This window comes from Malus sylvestris, chromosome 1 (genome assembly GCF_916048215.2).
Source record: "Malus sylvestris chromosome 1, drMalSylv7.2, whole genome shotgun sequence".
NCBI classification, from domain to species: Eukaryota; Viridiplantae; Streptophyta; class Magnoliopsida; order Rosales; family Rosaceae; genus Malus; species Malus sylvestris.
In genome coordinates this window covers 25,489,238-25,503,986 of record NC_062260.1, presented here as the reverse complement: position 1 = coordinate 25,503,986, position 14,749 = coordinate 25,489,238, and the positions used below count along the sequence as shown (strand labels likewise).

Sequence of the window (14,749 nt, the reverse complement as noted above, 5' to 3'; positions counted from 1 at the left end):
GAATCCCGAATTTGCCCTCGCTTTCCCTTCTTGTTACTGTTTCACTGTATTCGGATTTTCGGATTTTCGGATTTGGTAGCTCACGTGGGAATCTGTGATGACGAAAATACCGCTGTGTGGGCTGATAAGTTGGTTCCGTCTGTTTTGGCGCTCTAGAGTCTAGACAACTCCATTGATTTACTGGAGTATTTTTTCTCACCATCATTTTGTGTGGTGTATGTTTACTATTTTATTTATCATCGTTAGATAAGTTTGAATTTCGAGATTCGTTTAGTGAATATGAACAAATCTCAAAATTCAAACTTATCTAACGGTGATAAATATGATGGTGAGCATACACCACACTAAATGATGGTAAGCAAAAATGCACTCTTGATTTACACTCTTGTCTCCATTAATTACAAATTCTTTGCAAATTTGAGCGTATTAGAGTTGGCTAAGTCGATGAGCTTCATCTCTGCATTAAGTTTGTAAATTTTGTTTTGTTATATAGATTAGATTAAAATATCGATTTTCTAACAATGTTTTTTTTAGTTTTGTGAAGCAAAATACTAACATTGGGAATAGTTTGAAAAATGGAAAATTTAAGCAAACACAATTAACGCCCAAACTTTAAAAAAAAAATTAAGCAACTCCAAATCAACTTTTAGAAAGTTACTCAACCTTTTTTTCTCACCCTAAAAAATCAATTAACTTTTGAAGAAGATATAGAACAATGTGATCTCACAAGCTGTTCTAAAAATCCCCGCATAGCATCGCCTAGGCTCTAGTCGGCTGACTACCACCCTGATTAATGCCTAAGTATTTGAAAATTAAGAAATGACGCCTAGACTTACTGAGTGTGCTGAGGTGTTCGCCTAAACCGCATAGACCACCTAGCCCGCCCAAACCCGCTTAAACATCTGCCTAGGTTACAACTCACTTAGATAAAAAATATATAACTTTCTTTTTGCATTTTATTGTTTTTAATAAATTGTAAGAGACTTATTTAACACTTAAATAAACACACATTATATGTTTGCTCCCCATGTTTTCATTATGTTCCAATACTTCATAATATATATGTCATTTTATTTTCTAGTTTATGATGAAATTATATATATTTAAGTATAAATTGACACTTATTTACACGAAATATAGTATATTTAATTAAATTCACCTAGTCAGCCTAAGCGCTAGGCCCCAACTCGCCGTTTGACTAGTGTCTAACGTCTTTTAGAACATTACAAGGGAATAAAGAAAATGAGTTTTTTTTTAGTCAAAATGGTCCATAAGATTTGCATAACCCATTACTTTGGTCCTTGACATTTGAAATCAATAGAAATGGTCTATGAGTTTGTCCACCATCAATCATTTTGGTATTTCTATGAAAAATTATATTAAATAAGGACCAAAATAACAAAAACACACTCAATTTAATGAACAATGGGCCAAATGGTATGACAAAATAACAAAACAGATTTATAAATAATCCTGAGAAAACTTTAAAAAATCCAATTAAATCCAACTTGAAGAGGCAGATGTACTAAAACTATATGCACCTCAAACTAAATATTGAATCTAAGACGGATACCACATAACCACTAAATAATAATAATAATAATAATACCTATAAAAGCAATAATGGCATACTAAATAATAATAATAATAATAACTATAAAAGCAATAATGGCATACACACATCAATCCGAGATTCCAAATCATAGTTTGACAATAATTCTTAAAAACATTGGTTGCTTTTTCTTTTCTCACAATATAAAGTGAATTTGCAATGTAACTTTTTTTTTTTTAAATATTATTCGTACTTGGGAATTCTTAATTAGATTGTGTCTTACACATACAATATGAGAACATAAATAAAACAAAGTGAATGTTGGATTTCATTTTCATCCTCGTCACCTTCATTGCCACATTGCAATTTTTTCAAACGAATCGAACTTTTATCTTAAGTAAATTACTTTTTACAATCGATAGTCACATATTGAAACCGTGTCCACCCTCTGAAACACCTAGGACTAGTTTAGAGTTACTTGTTTTTTTTTTTTTTAAATTGCTTTTGCATTGTGTTATGAGAATAAACAACTGTGAAAAAAAAAACAAATGTTTGGTAAATTATAGTGCTACAAGTGTTTTTAGCAAAAAAAAAGATATGGGTAGGATTGTCAATATAGAGTTTCATTAATTGATATTATTCATCTACGTCCAATAAAAAAAGCGCTTCTTGATAAATATGCGTAAAGTTGCTTTTTGCTATTTTGAACCCATAACTTTGAAAAGGACAAAGAATTGTTTTATCTACCAAACACAATTAACGCCCAAACTTTAAAAAAATTTAAGCAACTCCATATCAACTTTTAGAACGTTACTCAGCCTTTTTTTCTAACCCTAAAAAATCAATTAACTTTTGAAGAAGATATAGAACAATGTGATCTTACAAGCTGTTCTAAAAATCTCCGCCTAGGCTCTAGGCGGCTAGCCATCACCCGATTAATGCTTAGGCATTTGAAAATTAAGAAATGGCTCCTAGACTTACTGAGTGTGCTGAGGCGCCCACCTAAACCGCATAGACCACCTAGCTCGCCCAAACCCGCCTAAACACCTGCCTAGGTTACAACTCACTTAGATAGAAAATAGATAACTTTCCTTTTGCATTTTATTGTTTCCGATAAATTGTAAGAGACTTATTGAGCACTTAAATAAACACACATTATATGTTTGCTCCCCATGTTTTCATTATGTTCGAATACTTCATAATATGTATGTCATTCTATTTTATAGTTTATGATGAAATTATATATATTTTAAGTTTAAACAGACACTTATTTACACGAAATACAATAGATTTACTTAAATTCATCTAGTCCGCCTATGCGCTAGGCCCCAGCCCGCCGTCCAACTAGCGCCTTGCGTCTTTTAGAACCTTCACAACCCACATAAGGGAATAAAAGAAAATGGATTTTTTAGTCAAAATGATCTCTGAGATTTGCACAACTCATCACTTTGGTCCTTGAGATTTGAAATCAATAGAAATTGTCCATGAGTTTGTCTACCATCAATCATTTTGGTATTTCTATGAAAAATTATATTAAATAAGGACTAAAATAACAAAAATACCCTCAATTTAATGAACAATGGGCTAAATGGTTTGACAAAATTGAGAGTATTTTTGTCATTTTACCCTTATTTAATGGATATGTTTCATAGAATGATCAAAATGATTGATAATGGACAAACTCAATGATTACTTTTATTGATTTGAAATCTTAAGAACAAAAATAAGGAATTATACAAATTTCAATGATCATTTTGACTAAAAAAGCCAAGAAAATATGAACCTGTTTTTCACGTCGTCTAGAACGCAACCAATCATTGCCTAAAAGTTAAAACAAAGAAAATATGAACCCATCTAAAGCGGACATTCATCAACTAAGGGCAATTTCGTTAAATTGATCAAAAGTCACCACCCCAAACAGGGGTGGCAAAAACGTAATTCCAACAACTCAGTAAGTGCTGCAATCGTCAGCCCACTGTCCTACGACAACACGAATAGAGCTGCAGCATGCGGCGGAATGCGGATCAGGAAAAGGATATTCGCATATCCAGATGGAATATTATACCTGACGTGCTGCGTTTATACTCTGCCGAAATTCCGGGCCTATGAAGACTATATGACACGCAACTTATGACTGATAATTGCAACTTCATTTTATTCTATAAATTTTATTATCGAATATATCTCTTTGACATCGAAATGTATTAAATGAAAGTCACTCTCTTTCATACATTTTCGATGAATAAAATTTTGAAAAAATTAGGATTAAGTCCCCGATCATTAATGTTCACATACTGAAACTTTATTAGTTTTTAGTTTTTTGTTAAAGTCTCTTAATTTTGTACACCTCAACATTTTACTGTTAAAATACTTCTATGTCATCTTTTTATTTGTTTTACAAATTTTAATTTATAATTTTTATTACATTATCACGTTCGTAACTTAAAATCCCAAAATTCTCTAACTCAAATTTATGTTTATATTCAAATTCAACATTATTGTATTGAATATGTATCTTCAAATTAAATTTTGCCAACAAAATTTTGAACTTACTTTTTCTCCAAGACCATCATATTGCAAAACCATAACAAACAACCATTATATTACTATGAATGCAATTTTAATTTCATTGTGTACATGAAACTTTTTCTTCTAAAGTATTTTGTACCCATATATGTATAACTTTTTCCTATAAGATTTATATAGTATGTACCCTTAAGTAATTTTTTTTAATAAACGATATTATCTACACTAAAGGGAGAATGGTGGGCTTAGCCTCATAATGGGCTAGCAATAATATGGTTCAAACTCGTCTTTGGCAAGAATCGAACCTAAGACCTCTTACTTATGGTTTGCTTCCATTTTTCTATCCTTTAATCAATTTTTACATTAAGAGTTTATATGGGAACATTGTTTTTTTGTTGTTGTCGCATATGGGTTTTAATGTTGAAATTGTATATAGGTACATTCTTGTGAATTACTATAATTGTACATGGGTACATTCTTATGGGAACATTTATCTTTTATCATGATATTCAATAAATCAAAACAATTCTTTTCATAACTTATTTTCCACATTTTAATCACCAATTTTTAATTGGTTTAAGGTTTTCTAATGGTAGAGTTTGTTGTTTAATCCCATAAAAGTTAAATTTCAAATCTTATGGGATTTTATATCCATAAATGTGGTAGTTTATTTTATTTAATTGCTGTATATTACAATATTTAATATAATGTTTAATTAAAAATATAAAATAGTTGACATGGAAATTGATTAATGCTAATATGTTGATGTGTACAAAGTCGAGGGACTTTGATTAAAATCTAAAAACTAATAGGGTTTCAATCAATGTACAATAGTGATTAGGGACCGCATCCAAAATATTCCTAAAATTTTTAAGCATCTCCAAAGAAGATATTGAATTCTTAGTGGAACACCACTTAAGCAAATTTGAAGGCAAGAAGAAGTTCCAGCCAATATGTCAATTGTTTGTGGATTGACATAAAAAAATGTGTTGTCAATTAATCTTTCTAATTATTTTGTTTCATGGATCTCATTAATTCACCAATTACAATGCACAAATATTTATTTTTATTTACATTTTAAAAAGGGAAATGCTAGGGATATTAAAATTTTGAATTGAATTTGCAAACTAAATGATGTGTTACCTATAGAAAATAAGCACGTTAATCAACAATCATATCATTTAGTTTGTAAAATTTAGTTTTGAAATTTAATATCCCTAACATTATCCTTTTGAAAATGGTCGTATAAATAACAAAAAAATTATAGGCTTTTAGCCAAAATAGTCCTTGAGCTTAGAATAACTTCTCATTTTGGCCTGAGATTTAAAATAGAAATAAGTGGTTTATGAGATTGTCTATAGTCAATTATTTTGGTTCTTCTATTAAAACCCTCTGTTAATTGAAGAAATAACCAAATTCTTGTGTCAAAACATAAGATGACTGAGAATAACATGTAAATATGTTCATTCTCCCATTCAAGGAAGCAAGTATTACTTAGTGGATGCAATTATTATTTAAAAGTTAAGAACACATATCCTCTCCGGATATGTGCAACTGGAGCCCGGGGATTAATAGATCTGGACCATTAAAATTTGATCAAACGGCTACAAACAAGGAGCCCCTCTAAAAGTTATAATAATTATAACCGTTAGATCAAATTTCAATGGTCCGGATCCATTGATCCCTAGGCTCTGGTTGCACAGATCCAGAGAGGATATGTGTTCAACAGTTAATGCACGTCGCCAACACACGTTTAGATGACGTGGCGAAGTCGATGGTTAATGGGGAATCGGATCCTTTCCAGATCCGATAAAACTGAGCCTGCTGAGCAGGAGATCTAGGAAGTTGAAATTTGATCTAACGGCTACAAACAAAAGACTCTCTAAAAGTTATAATAATTGTAGTCGTTTGATCAAATTTCAACGGTCCAAATCGCCTGCTCAGCAGACTCAGTATATATGGATATGGAGGTGATCCGGTTCCGTTAAGGGGTGGCGTTTTAAGCCACTAAAACAATGCACTTCTTTGGCGACACGTGAAACGTCGCGCTTAGCCCATACTGGAACGTTCGTCTGTCTCCACGGGACAATTGATACGACTTTGGAGGAATGTGGCACTCGGAAGTTTCATTTTCTTGTTTCGACGTTTCAGAAGTGTTTCGGATTGGACTAATTTGGGGCCCAACTATGCTAGTCACTAGTCCTTTGTTACTGTCGCATTAATTGATAATCCGCTAGGTTAGCAATCACAAACTATAGTGGTTGTGTGTTTGGGATTGTCCGAGCTGACGAATTCAGATATCTGGACTATTCATAGTGCGTCTACGTAAGGTGGTTCATATGACACATCTAAATAATAGTACTATTCATAGGCTTGCAGGACCATGCGAAAGAACCCACCAACAGACTTGCAAAACACAAAAACAGCAATTCAATAGCGCAGTTACAAATTAAAACCATAATGTTCCAAATCCATACATCAAATATATCCAAGAAAACCAAGAAGAACAAAAAATATTGTTCTACAAATTATAAGTTGGTGCAATCCATAACGGAGATACAACGGCCTTGCTCATCAGAATCCCAGCATCTCTATGGAAAGGATTTTCTAAAAACCTCTTTTCCTCGACGTTGTAGACACCATAATCATAAGCTCCGCGCGGTCCAAACCCTCCTTCAACATTATCATGAATGAAGTATATGCAGTTTGCTCGACATCCCGACTTTGAAGCACAAACAGATACTGAAGAATTATCACCCACAAACAAAGCAACGTCACCTAAACTGTTCTTCTCCGTCCACTCACCCTTGCTGATATTTAGTTCAAAGACACTGATTCTTTTTGTCTCGTGACCGTCAAGACCAACCATGCACCTTTGAACCATCAGTATTGTTTTCTCATTACAAACCACAAGGTATCTCGTGACATAACAGTTCTCCCCGTCAAATTCGCGTCCGACCACTTTCACCGGTGCGACAGACGGAGTAGTAACGTCAAAAGAAAAGACTTTACCATACAAATCCACAGCATAGAATCTGTCTTCAAATTGAACAACTTCTTCAACCGTGCGCCACCATCCTCTGTCAACCTTTTCAAGGATATAAGTCCACTGACTGTCTTTGTTGAGTCGAAGAAAAGCCAATTGGCAGATGTCCTCATACACCACTGTAACAATGCAGTTATCGGCATTTAGTATTGGATCTGCTGAAATTGTAGCCTTGTACACAACATAGTTTTCACGTCGAAGCCGAATCAAACTTGGCAGGCTCAGTGGAGGAAGGCGAATTATTTTCTTTTCATCGTTACTAAAGAACGGATTTATTAGCGATACAAGACGATTCTTATCCGCAACGATTAACCAGCCTTTTGAAGACCCGCAAAATCGTTGTCTTGCCAAATTTAATTGGGTTTTAAGAACCTTGTCATCCACCGGATTGTATAAACTCCACTTGTAATATGATTGAGAAGGTATCATGAGCAATGGGTTTGTCGTGATGGCGCAATAGCTCTGTGTATCCTTCGCAACCGAACGCCAGGACTTGCAAACAAAGCTAAATTCTTTTGGCGACTCCGTTCTCTCTACAACTAAATTTAAAAGCTCTCTAGGCAACGCAGCCCAATCTGACTCGAACCAAGAGATAAAAAACACAAGTCAGCTGATGATGAAGAATTAGACCAATATAAAAAAGAAAAATCGGAAAACGCTAATGCAACCAGTGTTTGAAATTTCCGACATCTCGGTTAAACATGGAAGAAAAACTCTTATGTTTCGTCTAAATCAGTGTTTGACATTCCAAAGTTTTATTTTAAATTTTCATAATTATTATCTAAGGTAATCGATATCGATACATCTATCGATGTTTTCACAAATTTACATATCGATATTTTCATTGATACAAATATTTTAAACACTTAATGAAATACATTAAAAAAAAATTATGTAATCAAATCAACAGTTTCAATAAGAAAACATACCTCGATCCATAGATTCTAGCACACAGAATAATTTTATTATTTTAATTTTTAACGACGACAACAACAACAAAATCTTCTCTCACCGAGTTAGGGTCTTATTTGACAGGAAGAAAAATATATCCGCTATTTATATACAAAATATTTTCTGATAAAAAATATATATATACTCCCAAAAGGAATAGGATTCCGAGGATAACATTGGGCCTCGATTGTTCTCGTTTTGTTTTTTGTGATTTTGGCCCATCTGCTTTAAATAGTCCGTCTGTGTAATGGCATGTATATTTAGAGTGATACTTAGCTCGCTTCACGTGAAAAATTGATAAAAAATTAAAATTCAATTCTAGCCGCACGATCTTGTATCAACAGCCAGTCTTAATCAATACCGAGAGTCTGCTTAGAAAAGATTATGAGAGAATCTCAATTCTTCGGAAAGCATTCAATTTAGGATCCTCTTCAGATTTTTTCCATTCGGATCCTCAAGATCATTCAATCTTGCATGTTCATATGAAAATCGAACGGCCTGAGATCAATAATAAAAATTTTGCCTTCAACTTCTCATGTTCATCTTCTTTCCTCTCTACCTCCTTAGTCTTTTGTTCTCCATCTCCATCTATCTATTTCTCTCTACAAAATTTGTGATCGAAGATAGATTCTTTTTTTTTTTTTTTGAATATTCTAAAGGTCCAGAATTGAGGGCTTGGAGAATCCGAACGGAGCGGATCAAGAGAGGATCTATTTCAATATGAAAAAGGTGATCTATGGAGCATCAACAAAACTACTTCGACTCAAAATTAAGGTGTTTTTCTTGCTTAAAAAATCAAACATTCCAAACAAATACACAACCAAATGACAGCCCAAATACACATAATCTATACCAATGCATACGTCTCCGGGTCCAAATAACCCGGAGCAGCCGGCTCTGAAGTCTGCAATGGAGCTCCGCATTCATAACTGCAAATGAATTTTTTTATTATATAATAATGATTACCTTTGTTGGACGTTAAGTTAAACATGAGATTGCAGGGGATTATATTGCGCTTTGTGTAGGTGGGTGGGAGTGAATCGATCGTGGACCATTGAAATTGCGGGTGAGGGGAGTCGACAATAAACAATAAAGAAGTTCATAGAATGAAGGGGATTCTTTATCTTGTTTTACTCGTTCTTATGTTGTGATTTAGGGAGACAGAAACTTTTCTTTTCTCATAGATTTGTTACTAGGTGGACTGACGACAGCAACACTAGTTACACCTCCCTCTTAAGCTAGACCCTGATTCACAGCCCTAAGTGAAGGGACAATAGCGGACCTTGCCCCATGAAGTAGTTTCTTTTCTTGCATGGACAAGGATTGTCTGCCCTCACGGTTAAGCCACGTTAACATTTTATATTGTTTTTTTATAGAGATAATAAGACAAAAATGAATAGTAATATAAAATATTGACGTGGCTTAACCGTGACCACACAAACAGGAGGGCACGGGAGGGCACCGAAAGTGGGAGGGCCGACAATCCTTGTCCTTCTTGCATTCCTTCCTAAAGTCTAAAGTGAGAACACTCTTTGTTTTTTAATTACTGTTGTTTGTTGTTAAGTAACACGTGATGCAACATTTTACCTGCTTTTATTTTTGAGATGATTGTAATCTAAACCATGAAATGAAAGTTTAGTAGATAAATAATAATTTTTGCAAATTCCAAATTAAAACCATATAGTTCCAAATCCATATATCAAATATATCCAAGAAAACCAAGAGAAACAAAAAGCTACCGTTTTACAAGTTAGAAGTTGGGACGATCCATATCGAAGGTACAACGGTCTCCCTCATTAGAGTAGCAGCATCTCCGTGGCAAGGATTTTCCAAAAGCCTCGTTTCCTCGACGTTGTAACCACAATCATAAGCTCCGGGCAGTTTAAGGCCTCTTTTCATCGCGAACATCGTCATTAAAGAAGTACATGCAATTTGGTCGATATCCCGACTTTGTAGCACAAACAGATATTGAAGAGTTATAACACACAAACAAAGCAACGTCACCTAAAGTGTTCTTCTCCGTCCACTCACCCTTGATGATATCTAGTTCAAATACTCTGAATTTTAGTTTCCGATGACCGTCAAAACCATCCCTGCACATTTGAACCATCAGTATTGTTTTCTCATTACAAACCACAAGATACATCTTGACATTATAGCCATGGTGCTGCCTTCCACATTCGCGTACAACAACTTTCATATCAGAGATTGACTGATCAGTAGTAATAGCATCAAAAGAATAGGGTTTACCATAAACATAAACAGCATAGAATCTGTCTTCAAATTAAACAACATCTTGAAGCAACACCACCATTTTATGTCAACCGTTTCATGGGCATAACTCCACTTACTTTGTTCAGTCGAAGAAAAGCACTGTACATCTCACACATGACCATAATAATGCAGTTTTCGGCATCTGATATTGGATCCGCTGAACTTGTAGCCTGGTAGACATAATAACTTTCATGTTGAACCTGACCCAACTTTGGAGGGTTCAATGGAGGAAGGCCAACTATTGACTTTTCAGTGGTAAGGAAAGGATTTATTAGTGATATAGTTCGACGTCCATTGACAGCGATTAACCATCCTTTTGAAGACCCACAAAATTCGTTCATGTCTTCTCAAATTGAATTCGGTTTTAAGAACCTTGTCATCCAAGGGATTGTATAAATGCCACTTATCCTTGTCTGTGACTCTGTGTGGGAAGAAATGAAGATCATTGGGGTTGTCGTGACGGCACAATGGGTCTGTTTATCCTTTGCAGCCAAACTCCATGACTTGCAAACCAAGCTAAATTCTTTTGGCGTCTCCAGTCTCTCTACAACTAAATTTAAAAGCTCTCTAGACAACGCAACCCAATCTGACATGAACCAAAAGATAAAAAACACTAGTCCGCTGAGCTGATGATGAAGAATTAGACCGACGTTCCTATATTCTTTGATCAACGTACACAACTTCACTAACTAAACAAATATATAAATAAACAGTGTTTTATCTCCTAATCACAAAATATATAAAATTAAAAAGTACTAACTGAACACAAACTAAACAAAAAAAATTATGTAATCAAATCAATAGTTTTAATAAGAAAACCGACCTGGATCCATAGATTCCCTTGGCATGATTGGGTAGGGCAGGAGTTGCTGTTAGGGTTTTATTTGACAGGAAGAGAGATCTGCCTCCTACATGCCCTATTCATACACAAAAATATTATACTTCCAAAGGAAATAGGATTCCAAGGATTAAATTGGACCTCGGTTGTTCTCGTTTTGTTGTTCTGATTTTGGTCCATCTGCTTCATGTAATCCGTCGGTTGCCAGCCGGCCTTTTCGTTGCTTTTTCTGTTTAATTTTAAGAACCCATGTATATTTTATTTTGAGGGATATACATGGCTTCGTTACAATTGCATCCCTGACATTGAGCAACGGTTGAGTTTGGGTCGAGTCATATTATCAGTTCATTTTAGCGGGTTTGATACGTCACACGTCATGATCCGTTAAGATATTGGTATCTTCCGAAAACGACACGAATATGGCAAACACAACACGATTGTCAGGTCTCTCATATTTCCTATTTCTAATGTTACAAATTTTTAAGAATTTCAAACTTTTTGTCTTAACTTTAGTGTTGATATACAGGTTGAACCCGGGCACACGGTCCTTGTTCATGCAGCAGCTGCTGGAGTTGGTCATGTGAAAGAAATAACATCCGACCAGAAGCTTGAGGTTGCCTTTGCCTATGATTCTTATCTCCACCGGCGCCTCCACAATCGACATCAACTCATACTTAATTAATCACTATTTTGTTAATGTTGCACGTCAAGATTATCATCTGACTGCTAATTACGCTGCAACTCAGCGAAATCACCGCCTAACTGTTGTCTAAGACAGCAACTTGATCTTGTTTAGTTTCGTTATCGCTACCCGATTATAAGCCAATCCAAATCGTAATTAATTCCTGACCTTAATCTCAAAACATGAGCATTCATCCAATCTCAAACATCAAAGAAACCAATAAGTACGTGTACGTATTTAAAAAGAGCAAGCAATCAATTTGCCAATTAGTATATATGTTTCTACAAAACTACTCAACCTTGACATGAATCAACTCAGCCCTGTCCTGTTCGCGGACCTTCGGAACAACCACCTTGAGCACGCAGTTCTTCATCTCCGCCTTCACGCCGTCGGTCTTGCATAACTCCGGCAGGTGATGGAAGCTGCAGAACCCGCCCTCGCCTTTGATGCTGAGAGTGTTCTCCTCCACGTTCACCGACACCTTCACGTCCTCTTTATCAAGCCCCTCCATCTCCATTCGCACGTAATAACCCTCATCCGTCTCGCGCACGTACCAATCCTCGTCTCCATCAACTCCGCCGGGGTTAGAGAAGTACCTCCGGGAGGCAGCAAAGCCCGAGCGGGTGGCTACAGCGATTGAATTTGGGCGACTGAGGGAGATATCCGCGGTGAGGAACTTGAAGTTGGGGAAAAGTCGCCTGAGGGCAAGCGAGGACGCCATTGGTGTTAGAGTTCGAGTGATTAGCTATGTTTCTATGGAAGCAAGGAATCTGAAGAGTTAGAGAGAAATGCAATACAAAGGAATGCTCTGTTCTTCCTCTCAAAATCTGAGAGTGATGTTTCATATATCTCAATATCAAATACACGCACAAAGGCATGTGAACATAACAACTAGCCTTAGCTGGATAACCACAATCAACACTACAATCTCAGCCTTACACTTGTCATAATCTAAGACTAAGTGAATACACAATTAAAACACAAGGCTTATTTACTTTAACTCTACTTAGCTCACACAGCTTATACACTAATACTCCCCTTTAAGCTTTGAGCTGATACAATTCCAAGCTTGTCTCGGAGATAGTTGAACCTTTCTCTTGGTAAAGCTTTGGTAAAAATATCTGCAACTTGCTCTTTGGTAGGACAGTAGATCAAATCGATTATTCCTTGCTGCAGAGCATCTTTAATGAAATGATATCTCCTATCGATGTGTTTTGTACGCTGATGGAACACTGGATTCTTAGTGATTGAAATTGCAGATGTGTTGTCACACTGCAAAGGAGTTGCTTCTGTTTGCAACTCTCCAAAATCCCCCAAGACAAATCTAAGCCACATAGCTTGTGCTGTGGCTTCAGAAGCACTTATGTATTCTGCTTCAGCAGTGGAGAGAGCAACACAGCTTTGCTTCACAGAAGCCCATGAGAACACTCCACTTCCAAACGAAAAAGCATAGCCTGAGGTGCTTTTGCTGTCTTCAATTGATCCTCCCCAATCACTGTCACAAAATCCAATCAAAACTGCCTTCTTGCCTTTCTCATATTTCAGACCATAATCCAAAGTCCCTTTAACATATCTGAGAACTCGTTTTGCTGTCCCATAGTGCTTGTTTGTAGGGCAATGCATATATCTAGCTAACAAACTAGCTGCATACATCACATCTGGTCTTGTAGCAGTAAGATACAATAAACTGCCTACAAGCTTTCTGTATTTCTCTTCATCTGCTGCACCACTGCCATCTTCTTTACTCAACTTTTCAGTAGCCACAAGAGGTATAGAGACAGATTTACATTCTTTCAATCCAAACTTATCCAACAGGGAAGAGGCATACTTCTTTTGATGAATGAAGATGCTAGATTCTGTTTGAATTACCCCCATTCCCAGAAAATGGTGAAGAAGACCCAAGTCTGACATCTCATACTTCTCCTTCATATCTTCTTTGAACTCATCCAGCATGTCTTGATTGTTTCCAGTATACACAATATCATCCACATATATGGAGACTATTAGTATATCCTTTTCTCCCCTTGTCTTAGTGTAGAGAGTTGCTTCACTTAAGCTTTTCTCAAATCCACACTTAGCAAAATAGCTGTCAATCTCTCCATACCAGGTCCTAGGCGCCTGTTTCAAGCCATAAAGAGCCTTGTGCAATTTGTAAACTTTGTCTTCCTTACCATTAATCACAAACCCTTCAGGTTGATCAACATATACTTCTTCCTGCAATATTCCATTTAAGAAAGCAGACTTAACATCTAATTGAAATATCTTCCAGCTTCTGTGTGCAGCAAGTGCAATCAGTGTTCTGATGGTGTCCAATCTGGCAACTGGAGCAAAAGTCTCATTGTAATCGAGTCCTGGTTTCTGCACATATCCTTTAGCAACTAGTCTTGCCTTGTTCTTTTGTACCGAGCCATCCAAATTCAGTTTGGTTTTGAACACCCATTTCACACCGATAACCTGTTTATCACTTGGTCTGTCTACAAGTTTCCAAGTCTCATTTTTCTCAATCATGGATAGTTCTTCTTTCATAGCTTTTATCCAAGCTTCATCTTGTGCAGCTTCCTCATACTTCTCTGGCTCCACAATACAAAGGTTGCATTGTGCTAGGATATCACTGATATTTCTCCATTTAACTGGTGTATGATCATAAGGACTAGTGATCTCAACAGTTTCAGAGACATCTCTATCTTGTTCTTCCATTTGATTACTATTTTCTACTTCTGTCACTTCTTGTATACTGAAATCACTCACAGTCCTATACTGATCTTGAATGTCAGTTATTGCAATAGACTTCTCTGAATTCTGCTTCCAATTCCAAGATATAGTTTCATCAAAGACCACATCCCTTGATAGGATTAACTTCCTTGAACATGGATCAAATAC

The 14,749-nt window shown here is 35.8% G+C and overlaps 2 protein-coding genes and 1 pseudogene across 2 annotated transcripts; all 3 read right to left on the bottom strand.

The window, feature by feature from the left end:
* Positions 1 to 6,485: 6,485 nt before the first annotated feature.
* LOC126629176 (putative F-box protein At3g25750) lies at positions 6,486 to 8,129 on the bottom strand. The gene is made up of 2 exons (XM_050299115.1): positions 8,054 to 8,129; positions 6,486 to 7,699 (listed from the first exon to the last, which is right to left on the bottom strand). Exons 1-2 carry the CDS (start codon positions 8,061 to 8,063, stop codon positions 6,600 to 6,602), a joined length of 1,110 nt encoding a protein of 369 aa, XP_050155072.1. The 5' UTR covers positions 8,064 to 8,129; the 3' UTR covers positions 6,486 to 6,599.
* Positions 8,130 to 9,957: 1,828 nt separating this feature from the next.
* Positions 9,958 to 11,240, bottom strand: LOC126615022 (uncharacterized; annotated as a pseudogene).
* A 918-nt stretch (positions 11,241 to 12,158) lies between these two features.
* On the bottom strand, positions 12,159 to 12,590 carry LOC126615013 (heat shock 22 kDa protein, mitochondrial-like). The gene has a single exon (XM_050282731.1). The coding sequence runs from the start codon at positions 12,588 to 12,590 to the stop codon at positions 12,159 to 12,161; it is 432 nt and encodes a 143-aa protein (XP_050138688.1).
* Positions 12,591 to 14,749: the final 2,159 nt, after the last annotated feature.

Bases quoted from the DNA above. Each gene is read 5' to 3' on its own strand.
- LOC126615013 (XM_050282731.1), bottom strand. From the start codon at position 12,590: ATGGCGTCCTCGCTTGCCCTCAGGCGACTTTTCCCCAACTTCAAGTTC.